General features: G+C 43.2%; 1 protein-coding gene across 3 annotated transcripts in view; it reads left to right on the top strand.

The window, feature by feature from the left end:
- pex14 (peroxisomal biogenesis factor 14) overlaps positions 1-19,804 on the top strand; it is a 256,878-nt gene that overhangs the window by 200,552 nt on the left and 36,522 nt on the right. For all 3 annotated transcript variants that reach the window (XM_070860576.1, XM_070860575.1, XM_070860574.1), the window contains exon 6: positions 8,592-8,694. In XM_070860576.1, coding sequence (XP_070716677.1) covers positions 8,592-8,694 — 103 coding nt within the window. The remainder of the gene's footprint in view (positions 1-8,591; positions 8,695-19,804) is intronic.

Consider the following 19,804-nt stretch of genomic DNA (forward strand, 5'->3'; position numbering starts at 1 on the left):
GCGTTGTGTCCTTTGGCTCGTCAGGCACAAGCAGATTTACATGGATTTTGTACAATGCCGGACCCGCCTCCGATAAGATCATCACTTTCTTACGTTCCAACACAGCCCGGTTCTGGACTGCATTGTCTGGAACTTCAATTATGTTATTTGCAGTGAAATACATTTCTAGCTGATCCACATACGCTTTAAAACATTCCCGATCGTGTCTATATTCCCCCAAGTGTCGGATTACACATGCCATTTTAATCTCTAGCTGTTCACACCGTGTGCTGTATTTTATCTCGGATTTTTGTAGCTTTTTCCAAAGACAGAAACTTCCAAAGTCTCTCTGTCGGCTGGCTGAATCCTTCACCAACAAAATTTAAGCTTTAAATCATCCGAAAAATCCCATCTCGCCGCCAAATGTGAAGTCTTCACAGAGCACAGCACACACAGCTCCTAACATGGCAGGCAGCTCTCTCGGAAGCCTCCGGAATCTGCCTGGTTCTGTTTATTATTAACTCTGCAGTTGCAGTACACAAAACGTCCACAGCCACAGTGTGGAGCTACAACATTACAAGCTTACAGACATTACAGGTTCCAGTATGGAAATCACTCCAGGTGCAAGGCATGGGTTTGTCTACCGGTGTTACTGAAGTCTCAGACACTGAATCCCTTGTATTCTAGTCTTTATATTCTGTACACCTGTTGTGTGACAATGTCGCTCTGTCATTACTGTTTTCACCACATGTTCTCTTCACTCAATGCAGTTAAATATGAAACATAACATAACATAAGAAATAGGAGCAGGAGTAGGCCATCTGGCCCCTCGAGCCTGCTCCGCCATTCAATAAGATCATGGCTGATCTGATCCTGGCCTCAGCTCCACTTCCCTGCCTGCTCCCCATAACCCTTCACTCCCTTATCCTTCACTCCCCGTCCCAGTCTGTGTTTGTCTCTGTCTCTCCACCAACCCTCTTGACCCCTCCACTGCCTCCGTGTTGGCAAACTGCTTGTCCAACATCCAGTCTTGGATCAGCCGGAATTTTCTCCAACATTGGGAAAACCGACGGCATCGCCTTTGGCCCCCGTCACAAACTCCGCACCCCAGCCACCGATCCCATCCCCATCCTCGGCACCATTGAACCAGACTGCTCACAATCTTGCCGTCTTATTTGACCCAAGCTGAGCTTCAAACCCCCTATCCTCTCCAGTACAGGGACTGCATACTTGGTAGGACATGGTAGGACACTGAGAAGTGTAGAGGAACAAAGGGACCTTGGAGTGCATGTCCACAGATCCTTGAAGGTAGCAGGACAGGCAGATAAGGCGGTTAAGAAGGCAGCTGGGATACTTTCCTTTTATTAGCCGAATACAAGAGTAGGGAGGTTATGCTAGAACTGTATAAAACACGGACGTGCTTATTTGTACTGCCAAAATGGCCGCCATGCTCCACCCTTTGTCTGATTGGTCCCCTTGGAGGATAAGCCACACCCTGAAGTTTCACTGGAATGTGTTACTGGAACCGCCCATACCAAGGTCTCACTGACTTTGCAAATTGTAACTCGATCCACTTTGACTTCCTGAAGCAACAGAGGACAGAGCTCCCCAGAAGACAGCAAGGACCGGCCAAAGTGTCTTACCCCAGTCCAAGTGCATGCCTCCCCCAGCCAAAGTGCCTTACCCCAGCGCAAGTGCACCTTCTCCCCCCGCCCCCCACCACCACCATAGATGGGGCACGCATTGTGTACGGATTGTGTACATCAGTCATTGAAGGTTGGCATGCAGGTGCAGCAGGCGGTTAAGAAAGCAAATGGCATGTTGGCCTTCATAGCAAGGGGATTTGAGTACAGGGGCAGGGAGGTGTTGCTACAGTTGTACAGGGCATTGGTGAGGCCACACCTGGAGTATTGTGTACAGTTTTGGTCTCCTAACCTGAGGAAGGACATTCTTGCTATTGAGGGAGTGCAGCGAAGGTTCACCAGACTGATTCCCGGGATGGCGGGACTGACCTATCAAGAAAGACTGGATCAACTGGGCTTGTATTCACTGGAGTTCAGAAGAATGAGAGGGGACCTCATAGAAACATTTAAAATTCTGACGGGGTTAGACAGGTTAGATGCAGGAAGAATGTTCCCAGTGTTGGGGAAGTCCAGAACCAGAGGTCACAGTCTAAGGATAAGGGGTAAGCCATTTAGGACCGAGATGCGGAGGAACTTCTTCACCCAGAGAGTGGTGAGCCTGTGGAATTCTCTACCACAGAAAGTTGTTGAGGCCAATTCACTAAATATATTCAAAAAGGAGTTAGATGAGGTCCTTACTACTCGGGGGTTCAAGGGGTATGGCGAGAAAGCAGGAATGGGGTACTGAAGTCGAATGTTCAGCCATGAACTCATTGAATGGCGGTGCAGGCTAGAAGGGCCGAATGGCCTACTCCTGCACCTATTTTCTATGTTTCTATGTTTCTATTGTTAACCGGTTTATTGGGTATGAAGTTAATAGTGACAGTGTCGTGACTTCTGGATATAATCCACTCCAATGATGTTCCTTGTAGGGGGTTGGAAGAACCTGATCTGTCTTCCCTGAGTCCCGTGTCTCCACCAGCCTCTCTCTCTCTCTCTCTCTCTCTCTCTCTCTCTCTCTCTCTCTCTCTCTCTCTCTTTCTCTCTCTCTTTCTCTACCCCCCCCAGCCTCTCTCGCTCTCTCTCCCCACCCCCTCCCCCCCCCCGCCAGCTCTCGGCCCCAGGACCGCCGGCTGGGGGCGTAGAGAGTCGAAGCCTTAGATCCTGCTTCTCGGCATCACGTGGATGGAATGATTCGGGCCTGGGAGTGGGGGGGTGGGGGGGAACTTGTCACATGTCTGTCAAAAAAGTGCAGTACAAATAGTTACATCGATAAAACACTAGTTAGGCCACAGCTGGAGTATTGTGTGCAGGTCTGGTCACCACATTACAGGAAAGGCGAGATTGCACTGGGGAGGGTACAGAGGAGATTTACGAGGATGTTGCTGGACTGGTGAATTGTAGCTATGAGGAAAGATTTGATAGGATGAGGTTGTTTTCTTTGGAACAGAGGAGGCTGAGGGGAGATTTAATTGAGGTGTATAAAATTATGAGGAGCCTGGATAGAGTGGATAGGAAGGACCTATTTCCCTCAGCAGAGAGGTCAATAACCAGAGGGCATAGATTTAAAGTAATTGGTGGAAGGATTAGAGGGGAGTTGAGAATCTTTTTCACCCAGAGGGTGGTGGGGGTCTGGAACTCACGGCCTGAAAGGGTGGTAGAGGCAGAAACCCTTACCACATTTAAAAAGTACTTGGATGTGCACTTGAAGTGCCGTAACCTACAGGGCTACGAACCCAGAGCTGGAAAGTGGGATTAGACTGGATAGCTCTTTGTCAGCTGGCACGGACACAATGGGCCAAATGGCCCCCTTCCGTGCTGTAAATCTCTGATTCTCCAGCAAGTAAATGCTATGCCTATGTCACAATTTGGAGAATGGCGGGTGCAAATCCACACCCAGGTGGTCTAATGTTAATTGTTACCATGGTCCTCTGTGACAAGTATGGGCAGATTAAAACGAATTGGTATAGCACAGCTTTAATTTGTAAATGCCTGCGCATGTAAAGAAAAAACGACACTGATACGGTATCGTGATATGGTACAATTAACGTGCCCTTTTGTGCATCCCCGATTCATCACTCCACCATTGGTGGCCGTGCCTTCAGCTGCCTGGGCCCCAAGCTCTGGAATTCCCTCACTAAACCTCTTCTTTTTACCTCGCATCCTTTAAGACGCTTCTTAAAATCTACTGTAATGTATGCACACTGTGAGCATGCTCACAGGTTTGTAGAGCTGTTGACAACAAAAGAGTTGTAGAGCTGTTGAGTTGGGAGTGGCTTAGCCAGTCACGTGATGTTCACAAGACTCAATAAAACCCCAGCCAGTTGGGTTCGGGGGATCCACAATGAGGCAGGTGGTTGTGAGCCTGGTGGATGAACCGGGTAATGTGTAGTGTGATTGTTAAACCTTTTGCTAATAAACCAACTAGTTCTTAATAGCGATGTGTTGCTATGAATTCTTAAGCAAAGAACCCATGAAGCAAATACATCACACCATCTCTTTGACCAAGCTTTTGGTCATCTGCCCTAATATCTCCTTATGTGGCTCGGTGTCAAATTTTGTTTGAAAGCACTCCTGTGAAGCACCTTGGGACATTTCACTGTGTTAAAGGCGCTCTACAGATGCAAGTTGTTGTAATTGTTGTGAGGCAAGCATTTGTGAGATCAGTGGGTAGTGGAACCTGAAAATCCACCTGTTCATAGCGGGGAGAAAATTCACAGCCTTACTCCTTTCAAGGCATTGTCTACTTTAAACCCAAGCGGAAACAAGCCATGAAGGTTGTTGCCACAAATAACGGTGAATGGTTCTGAGGGTCTAAACAAAAAAAAATGGTTGTAATACGTTTTCTCCGTTCTACAATTAGCTACTTCCTACAGTAGGCTAATTAATTAATTTGCGTTAAATTACTTAACCTGAGTTCAAAATGTTTTATTGCAGCTTAAGTAATAAACGGCTATGCACTACATAATAACAGAAAATTCTGTTTTGTATGTTTCCCCATTGCAAAAAATATAGAAAGCAAATAAGAAAATTAAACTCCACCCTTGATAGTTTGTTGCAGATGCTTCCACTTCGAGATGATCCACTTCATTTGATCCGACCGGCTGGGTTTCCAACCAAGTAAAAATAGAATCTACATGAGCTGCAACTTTATACTTTTTGGTGTGTGCGGAGTTGCACTTGAAAAGCTGCAGAATTATGTTGCTGGTACACCCAATGCTATCATGAAGCATCCCAGATTAGCTGTGGTGGATAGTGACTCCCTCAACTGAGAGCCTCCCTTGTTGCATCCATGTAACACCTAAAGATCCCGTACGTTTGAGCCTCGTGACCTTTCACACAGTCAGTAGCAGTAACCTTGACCTGGGTACCTTGGGGGGGGGGGGGGGGGCATCATGTTTTGCCCTGCTTGAATCATGCCTGCTGTTGGCAACTCAATATGTAAACCGTCGTGTAAAAGACTTAAAACGTATAAGCGGATTTATAAACCCGAGAGAAATGGCAGGTGGGAATTAGCAGGCATTTGGTAAAACATTTGGTTTCTAGTGAAATACTGCTAATGTCCTTAAATGGTTAGGGTGCTTGGTGCAAAGCAAAACTGGTTTACTGAATAAGTTCTAATTATATGAACCACCTGCCCCTCAGCTGTGCCCTTTAGTATGTTCCCCTGGTCTTGTGTTCGACATTCTCTCCCGGGAAACTAACGTATCCTGTTCTCAGTACTGCTGTCTTTGTCGTCCTCATAATCTTCCTCCTTGCTCTCATTCAGTGGCCATCAAGTCTCTATCCAGGCTACTGATGTACCTCTGTGATAAACATTCCTCCTCACTCCCTGCTCTCGCAGCAAGAGTCGGGGACTGCTGCCGGAGGGCGCTGGTATTTTGGCCTTGCAACGTGAAACTCGCCAAGTCCCTCTAATGAGGATAGACTCCTACACATAGTGGCTGAGGCACTAAGTGAGTGACAAAGAGGGAGGGACCCTTACTCCTCCAGTCCTCGGTGACTGAATAAGTCAAATTCCATTTTTATTAAATGGTATTCAGGGATTTGTACTGGCATTTGGGGGATTCAGTTCATTGACTCTGTCCATTTGTCCATAAAGACTACAAATCAGAGGCCTTAGTGATCATTATTATCCAAAAGCAAAATACTGCGGATGCTGGAATCTGGAATAAAAACGGAAAATGCTGGAAATCCCAGCGGGTCAGTGGAGAGGAAGCAGAGTTAACGCTTCGGGTTGCTGATCTTCGATAGGCCTGCGTAGAGGCATATGTATCCCAGGGATGCAGACGGTTCACAAACGCCCCGGGGATCACATGGGCTTGCCCAACCAATCAAACAAGGGAATCCCCATTCATGCTACGGGGATTCTGTATGTATGGAACTCCCATACGCATGAATGGGGATCACATTTTAAAACATACCTCTCTACACATCAACTAAAATAAAAGATGACATTTAAAATTAATTAAAATGCCATTTAATTAAATATTTAAAACAAAAATGTAAATTTTGGAAAAATAAATTTACATGTTTTAACGGGGCTAAAAATAAACAACTTATTGAACAGAGTTTTTAATGTATGAATGATTTAATTCTGTTTTTTTAAAACTCTTATGCTGGTAAAAGCATGCCTTACGAGGCGTAAAAATGTCACGAGCATTCACTGGGCAGAAGTTGGCTCCGCCAGTGAATGGCCTTTTCCCGGGGATGTGAATGATCTGACGAGAATTCTTGACCGATCGCAAGTTCCGGGTTTTAGCCCATGAGCAGCGCACGTTGTACACACCCGTAGGGGCTGCAAATTACGGTCCATTAACTGAAATGCTGCTATATGCAAAGATGCAATTTGACTTTCCACTGAGAAAAATAAATAATAGATTGTTTTGGAATCAAAGATTAAAGCAATGTCAGGTAGGCAATGTCAGATCATTTGTTTTAGTGATGCTAGATAAGTATTGGCCAGGACAGGTGTGCAACCAGCACTCTCTCATGTTTGAAATGGTCTTTACACCTCTCTGCTTTTTATCCTCTATATCTCTCTCTCGCATACACATCCTCGCTGTTATATTTTTAAAACTCTGCTAGTTTCGTCTGAATATAGCATCTGAGATTTGTCATGTAACTTCAAATCATTGTATACAGTACTTGCACAGTGCAACTTTGCACAAAAATATCAAGAACGAGGTTAGGTTTTTGAGAGAAGCTGAAATCTCCAAGTTAAAAACAATGTGGAAAGTACTAAAAAAAGATAATTTTATTGCTATGTTTAATCCTGTTGCGAAATCTATTTCAAGTGTTGTTTGGACTCTGGGTTGGTTGGATGGGGAGAAAATGGCAGGAAACAGCTTTTCAAAAAGTGTTTGGAGCAATTTTATCAGCTCACCTTTCCCTTGCTGAGAAATGTGCATGTTACCAAATTCCAAGGACTGAATCTGATTCAAAGTTAAAAAATTTATTTAACCAGCCAATTCACTGGAAGAGGTTTGTTTTGAACTCAGCTAAGTTAGTTGGAAGAATTTGAGTATCAAGTCAATTTACACTGCAAGAATTTGAATATAAGAAACTTGCAAGTAAAAAAGAGAAAGATTGCATTTCTATAGCGCCTTTCACGATCCGAACATGCTTTACAGCAAATTAAATACTTTTTGAAATGTAGTCATTGATGTAATAGTGGGAAAGACGGCAGCCAATTTCTGCACCGCAGGTCCTACATACAACAATGAGAAAAATAAATACCTATAATAGATTGTTTTGGAATGACCAGATAACCTGTTTTTTTGAGATGTTGATTGAGGGATAAATATTGGCCAGGACACCGGGGATAACTCCTCTGCTCCTCTTCAAATAGTGCCATGGGATCTTTTACATCCACCTCAGCAGGCTGACGGGGCCTCGGTTTAATGTCTCATCCTAAAGACGGCACCTCCAACAGTGCTGCACTCCTTCAATACTGCACTGAAGTGTCGGCTATGGATTATGTGCTCAAATCTCTGAAGTCAGGATTGAACCCACGACCTTCTGACTCCGAAATGAATTGTTTGCTGGTGTTTCGAGGAAGTATGACAAAACTAGGCACAAGCCATACTTGGGTTTAGAATAGATTATAGATTATAGGGTTCAATCCTGACTTCAGAGATTTGAGCACATAATCCATAGGCGACACTTCAGTGCAGTATTGAAGGAGTGCAGCACTGTTGGAGGTGCCGTCTTTAGGATGAGACATTAAACCGAGGCCCCGTCAGCCTGCTGAGGTGGATGTAAAAGATCCCATGGCACTATTTGAAGAGGAGCAGAGGAGTTATCCCCGGTGTCCTGGCCAATATTTATCCCTCAATCAACATCTCAAAAAAACAGGTTATCTGGTCATTCCAAAACAATCTATTATAGGTATTTATTTTTCTCATTGTTGTATGTAGGACATTGAATGGCTGAGCAGGCTCGAGGTACCAACTGGCCTACTCCTGCTCTAATTCTTAGCTTATATGTAGATGATCAACATCATGTGCAGTATGAAAAGCTTTGCATCGCGCCAAGTACTCATTTCTACTGCAGGAGTTGCAACTTGACACTATAGAAGTGCACAGCACAGAAGGAGGCCCATCGTGTCTGTGCTGAAGCAATCCAAATAATTCTGTTACTCTACTTTCCATAGCCCTGTATCTCCCTCTGTTTTGGCAGAGATTTGACTTTGGAAGCAGGCTCTGAGATGGAGTACTTGCTCATTGTGGAAACAAGAAGGGAGACATGACGTGCTGTCTTGTTCCATGGAATCTTCTCGCATACAGAGCAGCACTGTAACCGAAACCTTTCTTAAACCCTGCTTGCCCACTCGTATTATGTCTTGATTGAGGGTATGGTGGTGTTGGTAAGTTATGAGGTATATGAGAGAGCAGATTTACTAAATTGAGTAAAAGACACATTCCCGGTCCTACCATATGCACTCAATATTTCTTTTGTTTATCTTACTGAATATTTTTGTTCTTCCAGAGATATATTCTGCCTCTTCTCGTGGCCAGCAAGGAAGACAAGAAGCATCTGCAGAGGATTGAGTCGGGTGTTACTGAGCTAAGTGGGACCATAACGCAGACAGGTGAAGATCAATGCTTTCATACATTTACCATTAAATTTCCTCAGCTTTTAATTCCGTGAGAGATGTTCAGTTATCTGGTATGCAAGTCTCCCTAAGTTAAAAGATGAATCTTCTGTAATTTCTCTTTCCCATGAAATTGCTTCTTTACTATCTGTATGGTTTCAATTATGTTTCGGTGAAAAGCATTTGACCCTAGTATCTTAACGAGATAAGGTAACCTGAATTGTGTCTCTGTCTTTCTGTACATGCTGATAACTGGCGTTATTCTTGAAATAACCAAATCATGTTGCATATCTAAGGTTTAATCTGTGATTCTTATCTCCAAGAACACTAACTTTTTCTCAAGAAACTATTTTTTAGGTGAAAGAACTTTAGTTTTCTCAATAAATAGTTTTCTCGAAACTATTTTTTAGGCGGAATAATTTTAGTTCTGAGAGCTGTATGGAATCGCATGTGTCTTGTGCAACTGGAATTGCCCTTCCAGGACAGACACACCAACGTCCGTGTCCGCCCAGACCAACATCCTCAGCACCGAAACGCTGACCACACTCGACCAGCTCTGTTGGGTGGGCCACATTGTCCACATGCCTGACACGAGACTCCATAAGCAAGTGCTCTACTCGGAGCTCCTACAAGGCAAGCGAGCCCCAGGTGGACAGAGGGAACGCTTCAAGGATGCCCTCAAAGCCTCCTTGATAAATTGTAACATCCCCACCGACGCCTGGGAATTCCTGGCCAAAGACCGCCCTAAGTGGAGGAAGTGCATCCGGGAGGGCGCTGAGCACCTCAAGTCTTGTCGCCGAGAGCATGCAGAAATCAAGCGCAGGCAGTGGAAGGAGCGTGCGGAAAACCAGACTCCCCGCCCACCCTTTCCTCCAACCACTGTCTGTCCCACCTGTGACAGAGACTGTAATTCCCGTATTGGACTGTGCAGACACCCGAGAACTCACTTTTAGAGTGGAAGCAAGTCTTCCTCGATTTCGAGGGTCTGCCTTTGATGATGATGGTATCAAAGTATGAAGAACAAGTGTGTTCAGAAAATCAAATGTGTCAATTCATTCGGTTTGAACATGATTAGCATCTGGAACAGTGTGGATTGGGAAATTGCTCTTGCTTTCCAGGTAGGCTTGGTAAACTGAAAAACAAAGCGATTCCCCAACCTGCAGTGAACAATGGTTTGTTTATCCTTCCCTGTTTTGGTTCAACATTGAATTTCTTGAGTTTTTCCAGCTACATTTTACTTTTTTTTTTATGCAGCTCCTCCCTTTGCTGAGGGCTAGTCTTGGTGTATTTTAAATCTTCTTATTTTGAAATGTGGGTAGATCAAAAATTTGAAAATTGCTGAGGTGTGTGGTATGAGTGTTTTATTTATCTTGTGATCTTGAGTGCACTTTTACTGCCCAATATCCAGTTAAACAACAGTGTCACCCAGGGGATTCCCGGTAACAGCAATGTGTACTGGATACTGTGCTGCCATATGTTTTTAACATGCCTTTACAAAGGTAAGCTGTAAAGCATTCGCATGAGACGAGGCTGATTGTAAAATGACTGTCAGAAGTATAGGAGCAACAGTTTTCAAGTGAGATATATCTATTCCCTGGCGCTGCTTGTGCCGTGAAGAGTAACAAAAATAAGCAACTTTATCACTCGGCAGAACTCACTTTCAAGCTACTTGTGTCTGTTTTAATCACCTTTTTGAGTACCAAGTTTGGTCAGGATCTGTGCATTGCACCCTCCAAATTATCTTACTAGAACTAATGGTGTCTCTCTTTAGAAATGTGATTCAAATGTTCATATTTGAGCCTAAATCTTTCACCACTGTCTTAATATTGAAACAATAGGATTTGTAGCATCGAATAATAGCGATTGTAAGAGTTACTTTGAATTTAAGCAATACTGAATTTAATTTCCAGATGTTTTCATTTCTTTAAAAAAAAGACCAAGAGATCAATGACACGTTGCATAATTTCCAAGAGTTCCTGTCATCTATTCAAGGTCACAGGCACTCCTAATGATGGCCACAGTGTACCAAGTATGATCAGACAAAGAGTTTGTCGTGAGTTTGGACTTTTCTCAGCTTAACCAATAAAGGAATAAGGGGTTATGGGGAACGGGCGGGGAAGTGGACCTGAGTCCATGATCGGATCAGCCAGCCATGATCTTATTAAATGTCGGAGCAGGTTCGAGGGGCCGTATGGCCGACTCCTGCTCCTATTTCTGATGATCTATGTTCTTATCATTCAGTCAGTATTTTAGTGCAGCCTGACTGAGTTTCAGAAGCTGTTGGGTTTTCCAGGTTACTGCCAAGGATGGCAATGTGGACATGAAATCCAATTGACTCAGGAGTTTGCGTTGACACTTCTAGGCATTCTAAGATAAACTGCGAGTCTAAAGGCAACTGTAAACCCAAGGGGCTGGCTGACAAATAAAGGTTCTCCTCTTAAATGCAGAGTTTTTTTGAGGTTCCATTTCCTTAATATTATGATTGATCTCTCGCTTTCAAACGGTTTTTGGAGCTCACAGATGACCAGTTCTGTTTCATTCTAGCAACTAACAATATTTTGTTGTGCAAGTTTCCTCGTGCTGACTTGAGCCACAGAATCCAGTGCCACAATATGAAAAGCACTTCATTGACGTTGATTATTTTTGAAGGATATGGAAATTAGGTTAACTGCAACTGGTGAAGGCAGGTTTGAAAATGTACCTGAGAATTCCGGATAGCTGGGTTTTGAAGAATGAAAATGGCACAAAATAAAACTACATCCTTGTGGTGTCCGTGTGATGCCACAGCATGCCAATGAATGGTAAAAGGTTGTTAGTATGCTCTTATTACCCACCACTAATTCTGGGCAATTGTGCGAAAACGATTTGAGGATAGAAACCGATCTATATAATGCACTCTATGTTTGAGATGGGAATGGGAACTTTGAGACAATCGTTTGAACTTCAGCTCTAACTTACAGGGCCACTTTTATTTTTTTTAAAGTTTATTGAAAAAAATATATAAAAGTTATAAAAAGAAGTCATGTTCGTTTCAAAAAGATTTGCTTGTCTATTTTTGCAGCAATGAACAAGTGGGCAGCAGATGGACATTTCTCATAATGATTTTGCAAATTTTTTAGACCCCGTTGTGTTCAAGTACACACAAAAATCTGATGTTTAAAGCCACACGCGTCTCCTCCGTTCCTCAGGATTTCATCCCTGACTGCCTAATTACGTCTCGTTTTGGTGGTCACATTTGAACAGATCGATGGCTTTGTTTTTGAACACCAGTTCTTGATATCGATGTTATTGTCACCCGGCTGGTATAGGACGAGTTGCACCTAACAGCTTGGAAAATATACACATGCCATTCATCTAATAATTTATTAATTCCGTTAGCTTGATTTTCACTTTTTCCGATTTTCCCTGGGGATTCACCACACAAGTCATTCCTCATAAGGCTTGGTGGTGGTAATTGTCTTGCCTGCAAATTACTTCACCTAATAGGTTTACTGGTACGGAAGTGCCAGTTATTGGGAGTGAATTGTGCCATTTGTCCTTGTATTCAAGTTTTATTATATTAACTTGGAGATCTATAATTTGGCTAATTAGAGATCACACTTTAAATGTTTTACGGTGTTCCAGGATTTATTCAGCAGTTCCCATACTGTCCTCGTTAATGTCTCATACGAGAGATAGATGTTAACCTCCCAGTTTTTCAGCTGTGAGGGCTGCTTATCAATTCTTCAATTCCATTTCTTTTCTCTAGACAGATGATCAGATTACAATGATTCCCACTCACATTTCTCAAATCTACATGGGTTTTCTTCATCTACTCAAAGTATAAATTGAATTGTGCACCAACAATCCAATGATCTGAATCTAGTCCGACAGTATTGTATTCGGCATTTTCTAACTGAACGCTGCTGACGAGGTGATCTAATTCAGTCCCGGTTCCATTAGAGTACTATTAGCTTCACATCCTGCCGGGGGAGTGCGGAGATTTGGCTTGAAATGGGTGTGAATTACCAATCTTTATAAGAGTTGTCATGCTCATTGGTAATGGCATTCTGGGAAAGACGGGAGCTAATTTTAAAAGAGTGATAGGTTAAAAAAAAATAGGATTTTAAAAAGTTGCGGTTAATTAAGAACATTATCACATGAAATCTTATATTTTTCCACTTCTCTCACAGCTCTATTATGTTCATTCAACTCATGCATAGTCCTTTCAGCTACAAGGCTTGGTGTATTCAGTTACTAATCAGCGCTGCTACCCAATGAAAGGGCATGCACTTGTTAACAGCCGAGTCAGGTTGGACTGTCACTACCTTCCAAGGCACAATTTACCTTGAAGCTCACCTAAGCATCAAACAACCTAATCAAAGTTGTACCGGATACTACTAAGACGGTTATCCTCTTAAGAACATAAGAAATAGGAGCAGGAGTAGACCATATGGCCCCTCAAGCCTGCTCCGCCATTTAATACAATCATGGATGATCCGATCATGGACTCGGGTCCACTTCCCTGCCCACTCCCCATAACCCCTTATTTCCTTATTGGTTGAGAAACTGTCTATCTCTATCTTAAATATGTTCAATGTCCCAGCTTCCACAGCTCTCTGAGGCAACGAATTCCACAGATTTACAACCCTCAGAGAAGAAATCCCTCCTCATCTCAGTTTTAAATGGGCAGCCTCTTATTCTAAGATTATGCCCCCTAGTTCTAGTCTCCCCTATTCTTTCCTCTTGGTCTTCCTTATCCTCCATGCATCTTCAATATGTTCAAGTGAAAACTCTCTCTACTGTCTTCCGCTCTCATCTTTGTCACCGTGAAATACCCGTCATGACCAGAACTGGTAAGAAATGGCAACTTTGAAATGTTGGCTGTAAAAGAAAGACTTGGATTTATATAGCGCCTTTCATGACCACTGGACATCTCAAAGCTCCTTACAGCCAATGAAGTACTTTTGGAGTGTAATTACTGTTGTGATGGAGGAAACGCGGCAGCTAACTTGTGCACAGCAAGCTCCCAGAAACAGCAATGACCAGATAATCTGTTTTTTTTTGTTTTATGTTGATTGAGGGATAAATATTGGCCAGGACACCGGGGATAATTCCGCTGCTCTTCTTCGAAATAGTGCCATGGGATCTTTTACGTCCACTTGAGAGAACAGATGGGGCCTCGGTTTAACATCTGTTCCGAAAGACGGCACCTCCGACAGTGCAGCGCTCCCTCAGCACTGCACTGGGAGTGTCAGCCTAGATTTTTTTTTTGTGTGCTCAAGTTCCTGATCCTGTACGTGTATGCTTGTCGTTTTATTTTCGTACTAGTCAAATGCAAGTGTCTGTAGTTCCCTTCAAATAGACACTGCAGTCAAAATCTCTGCAAATCTGCACTAGCATTCAGTAGAATACGTGACAGACTACTTGATGAAACTGATTCATCTTGATCGTTTTCCGCAACAAGACAGCATACTACTCGGAGTGAAACATAATTATTGTTACTATTGTCACTTCAATCTTACTCTGCCAGGCAAACTAAAAGTGACAAGAGAGAAATAGTTTGTTCTCGGGATATTGTTGCAGCTTTCTAAAGTAACATCGAACTGGAAAAAATAATTTTGTTTGAGTTACCTCAGACTAGTAGTTGATAAAAGAAAGACTCGCATTTCTATAACGCCTTTCACGACCACCGGATGCCCCAAAGGGCTTTACAGCCACTGAAGTACTTTTTAAAGTGTAGTCACTGTTGTAATGTGGGGAACTTGGCAGCCAATTTGCGCACAGCAAGCTCCCACAAGCAGCAATGTGATAATGACCAGATAATCTGTTTTAGTGATGTTGGTTGAGGGATAAATATTGGCCAGGACACCGGGGATAACTCTTCTGCGAAATAGTGCCGTGGAATCTTTTACGTTCATCTGAGAGAGCAGACAACCTTCTACAAACGCTGTTACTTCAATATAAAGAATACTGATGTAGGGGTCAAGTCGTACGAGTGAATGGTAGAGTTAGACTTCAGTAAGGAACACTCTGCTTATTTGCTGCAATGCTCCATTCCAGCATCACTGTGTTTTATGAAGAATTGTAACAATTTTTTTTTCTTGTATTAAGCAACTCCTCGATTTTAAAATTCTCATCCATGTTTTCCAATCCCTCCATGGCCTCGCCCCTCCCCATCTCTGTAATCTCCTTCAGCCCCACAACCGCCCCCCCCCCCCCCCCCCCCGAGATATCTGCGCTCCTCTAATTCTGCCCTCCTGAGCATCCCTGATAATAATCGCTCCACCATTGGTGGCCATGCCTTCTGTTGCTTGGGCCCCAAGCTCTGGAACTCCCTCCCTAAACCTCTCCACCTCTCTACCTCTCTTTCCCCCCTTCAAGACGCTCCTTAAAACCTACCTCTTTGAGCAAACTTTTGGGCACCTGCGCTAATTTCTCCTTATGCAGCTCAGTGTCAAATTCTTTATCTCATAATATTCCTGTGAAGCGCCTTGGGATATTTCACCACGTTAAAGGCGCTATATAAATACAAGTTGTTGTTATTCATTAAAAGCCAAGTGCTGACCATTTATCAATTTCAAAACTCTCCAATTAGGCTACCAAGCTGTAATGTTTAATGACTGTCAAAATATCAGGTTCTATTAATACTGGTTATCAAGTGCTTAGATCTAATATATTTTTGCAGTTATGATAGTCTAGAATATTGAGCCGAAAATTCCGGCCTCTCTGGATGTGGACGGACCCAGTGAGGCCTCGCAAAAATCGGTTTTCGGGGCACGATGCGCATGCGCCGAAAACCGGCTTTTCCGATTGGTCAAGATTTCTCTAGACAGATCCTCCGCATCCCCGGGAGAAGGACATCCGCAGGAGAGATCGGGCTATTTGCCCAACTCCTGCCCAGTGAATGTCCTTCAAACTCTTACGCCTGGTAAAAGCAGGTGTATTAGCTTACTTTTACCAGCGTAACACTTTTAAAACATATAAAAATTAAATTTGAACACACATTTTTATATTAAAAACCCTGTCCATTACGGTAAATTTATTTTAAATCCTATTAAAACACATTTTAAAAAAATTCCCCAAAATATATATTTTTCTAAAACATTTAATTTCAATTAATTTTAAATATGTGAGGTGTTTTATTTGTTTATTATGCTGTGTTTGGGTGTTTTAGGGGGTTATTCTCATTGATAGTAATTGGAACTTGTACAGAGTTCCCGTTTTTATCAATGAGAATACTGCACAGTGATTGGTGGTCCAGGCCCACATGACTCCAGCATGTCCGTACGTACCTGAAAGACATGTCCCCGTGCGCTGCGCAGCGAATCTCGGCCTCCAACCGGGATCCTACGTTCCTCCGGGACCACTTTCGTAGACTTTTTTCGGGGCGGAGGCGTTCGTACGCAGGAACTCTCTGATCGCAATTTCCCCCCATTTTGTTCATTACATATTGGTGGTTTTTTTTGTAGCGATATAAAATAGGATGTTGCCCTTTGTAGGAACAGTTGTTTTCATCAGATAAATATAGTTGTTTTGTGTATTGCTAATTAAACAATAGGACTAGCATGTAGAAGGGTCAATGGAAATGCAGCAGTGGGGTGGCACCTTTTAATGAGCTGCCAGGGCTGAGTCTTGTAAATCCCCTGCCTCCACCCACCACATACTCCCCTCTGTTATGACAAATCTTGACTGAGGTTTCTAAATTAATAAATGTGGGGTTTTCAACTCGCTGAATATGTGCATCGACCATGGCCTTATTTAGAAGCACCGCAAAACTCATTGGGGATTTTTGAGATGTTTATATGGTGAAGGTTGGTGGTGAAGGGGAATGACATAATTCCCCATTGCATTCGGTTGCAGTACAAAGCAGGGTCAGGTATGTACGACATAATCATGTTATACGTCTCAAACCTTTGACGGGTAATTGAATTTTTTTTTAAGTGATTCGTACAACGGCTACATAATTAGGACACGCGATGCATTTTAGATGAATGTTTTAAAATTAAGGATGCTGATTGAGACAATCTTTTACATTCTGGTTTAAGTTTTGTTTTAGATTTGTGCATTTCTGTACATCAGTTCCTCTAAAATGACAGAATTGTGTTATAAATTTTAGAATATGTAGTTTGACAAAATATCATTCCAAACCCTGAATATTATGAAATGAATTAAAAAGTACCTGCAAAATCATTCTAGACTTCTAAAGCACTATGGGGTCCTGCTCTCCTCGGCCAAAACTACTCACTATTCCAGGACCATCCTGGAATGCAAAGATAGCGCCCGGCTTCTCTTCACCACTACAAACCGTCTTCTGAAACCCCTCTCCCTTGCCTCCTCCACCCTCACTTCCAACAAGTGCAAGGCACTCATGGACGTCTTCGTGACGAAGAGCGAGATCATCTGCCTCTGCTACTTCCCTACCTTTCCCTAGCCCACCGGACCAAACTTCCTCTAAATGTTCCCCCCCAGCTCCGCCTGCCATAGCTTTCTCGTCTTCTCAGTCCTAAATGGCCATTCCTTTATTCTGAGACTGTGACCCCTGGTTCTAGACCCTTAACCGGGGGAAACATCCTCCCTGCATCTACCCTGTCAAGCCTTGTAAGAATTTTGTATGTTTCAATGAGATTACCTCTCATTCTTCAAAACTAGAGAATACAGGCCTAGTCTGCTCAATTTACTTTACAGGGTTGTCTTCAGCACGCCTGCCATCGGTGCCAAACCTGCAAAATAAATGATGTATCAGGAGAGTATCTTGTACAATATCATGGGGCACTTTTATTTTACATATGTCCAGGCCTCTTCAAGCTGAGCCTGCCACGTTAAAGATGTACTCCGCCCTCCAGATCTTGTTTCGTGAAGAATAATACCACTTGGTTTAAAAATATATAGTTGTGAACACCAGTAGTTATGAGCAAAGTCTTGACTTTACTGGGACTATTTCACTGGAGCAAAGAAGACCCAAGAGGAGATTTAATAGAAGTTTTAAAAATGTATGAAGGGTTTTGAAGGGGTATTTAGGGAAAGTCCATTTCCTCTGACTGGGGGAGTCACTGACAACAGATCATGAATATGAACTTGTCATTGAGGGTAGGAGAGCGGTTAGAAGAAATGCCTTTTATGCAGAGGGTTGGTAAAGCCTGGAATGCATTGGGGATGGGATTGTCCAAATTGGCTTCTTTATGCAATTACAAATGTAGATTTAAAAAGTGTAACACACCTGGAATGAACAAAAGTCACCTTTTTGCTGAGTTTCTTGCATTCTGGATAGATAAATGTGAAGCTGTCACCAGTGTAGACACTGTATGCAGTGGTGACAAAGCACCTTAGCTGACTAGCTCCTGTTGGAGCAGCGAGGTCGGGGCGGAGGAGCGGCAAGAATTCGTAGAGGGACGTGATCGGGGCTCAGGGGAGGCGTGAGTTTGGGGCCCAGAAGAGCCGAGGGCCCAGGGGCAGCACGGGCCCAGCCCACACTGCAATATGTGTGCACACTAGGTCCGTGCAGCAGAGCTGGTCTCCAGTCGTCCTGGTTAACCCTTGCCACTGGACCAAGACCTAGCTCTGTCAAGCCCGTGTGGTGGCTGGTGTGCAACGGCCACCACACGTTAAAAAAATCCACGCACAGGCATCTTCCACCCTTCAACATGTAGTTCGGGATCTGGAATATTAGGTCCTTCATTGAACCACCTGTGAACTCATCACTTTTCAGTGTGGAAGCAAGTCATCCTCGATACGAGGAACTGCCTGTGATGATGATAATGTCTTGTTCCTGTCCCATCCTCATGTTTAATGGTTTCAAGTGCTCCTCCTTTCCAATTGTTTACCTCTTGAAAGAAAGACATGCATTTATATTGTGCTTTTCACGACCACTGGATGTCTCAAACTATTTTACCACCAATTAAATACTTTTTGAAGTGTAGTCACTGTTGTAATGTAGGAAATGTGTCAGCTAATTTGCACAGCAAGCTCCCACAAACAGCAATGTAATAATGACCAGATAATCTGTTTTAGCGATGTTGATTGAGGGAAAACTATTGGCCAGGAGAACAGGATTAACTCCCCAGCTCCTCGAAATAGTGCCAAGATTTTGGTGCTCAAATCTCTGGAATGGGACTTGAACCCACAACCTTCTGACTCAGAGGCGAGGGTGTTACCCACTGAGCCACGGCTGACATTGTGGCCATGTTCAAATCGTGCAAGTGTTGACGTGTGTGGATACAGATCCAGTTTCTATTTTCTCCTTTATTACTTCTGCGTATTATCCAGTGAATTATTTAATGTGATCAGAGAAGAGGCTAATTTTAGGTAAGTAGATTAATATGACGTAATAGAAGGCAGATGGGAATCGTGTTTTTGTGCTGCTGTGACTATGTGGTTTTATTTTTGTATGATTTAGTATTTTTTTCCCCTTCCTGTTTATGAAGCTGCCCCTCAGAATGGTAGGGGTGAGTTCACACTGTGTTGCCAGCTTTCATTGCTTCAAGCCTTATTCAGGAACTCGGTATAAATGGGGCTGTTCAGGACTGGGGCTTCTAGGCTGATATTTAAAATAATTTACTCCTGATAACAAAAGGTGCAAATGAGGATAATTAAGGCGTGGAAGTGTCACTGGCCTTTCCTTTTTACTTAATTACAATTTAGGTTAGTCTGTTTTGGTATTTTGCAGGTTTAAAAATATCCTCTTTCATTCTCTGTATGGAATACGACAACAAGAGATTGAGTAGATTAGGCCTATATTCTCTAGAGTTCAGAAGAATGAGAGGTAATCTCATTGAAACATACAAAATTCTTTACAGGGCTTGACAGGGTAGATGCAGGGAGGATGTTTCCCCCGGGCTGGGGAGTCTAGAACCAGGGGTCACAGTCTCAGAATAAGGGGTCAGCCATTTAGGACTGAGATGAGGAGAAACTTCTTTACTCAGAGGATGGTGACTCTTTGGAATTCTCTACCCCAGAGGGCTGTGGAGGCTCAGTCGTTGAGCCTTTAGATTTTTGGATGTTAAGGAAATCCAAGGATTATGGGGAGAGTGCAGGAAATTGGAGTTGAGGTAGATCAGCCAGGATCTCATTGAATGGTGGAGCAGGCTCAAGGGGCCGAATGGCCTACTCCTCCTATTTCTTATGTTCT

This window comes from Pristiophorus japonicus, chromosome 18 (assembly GCF_044704955.1).
Source record: "Pristiophorus japonicus isolate sPriJap1 chromosome 18, sPriJap1.hap1, whole genome shotgun sequence".
NCBI classification, from domain to species: Eukaryota; Metazoa; Chordata; class Chondrichthyes; family Pristiophoridae; genus Pristiophorus; species Pristiophorus japonicus.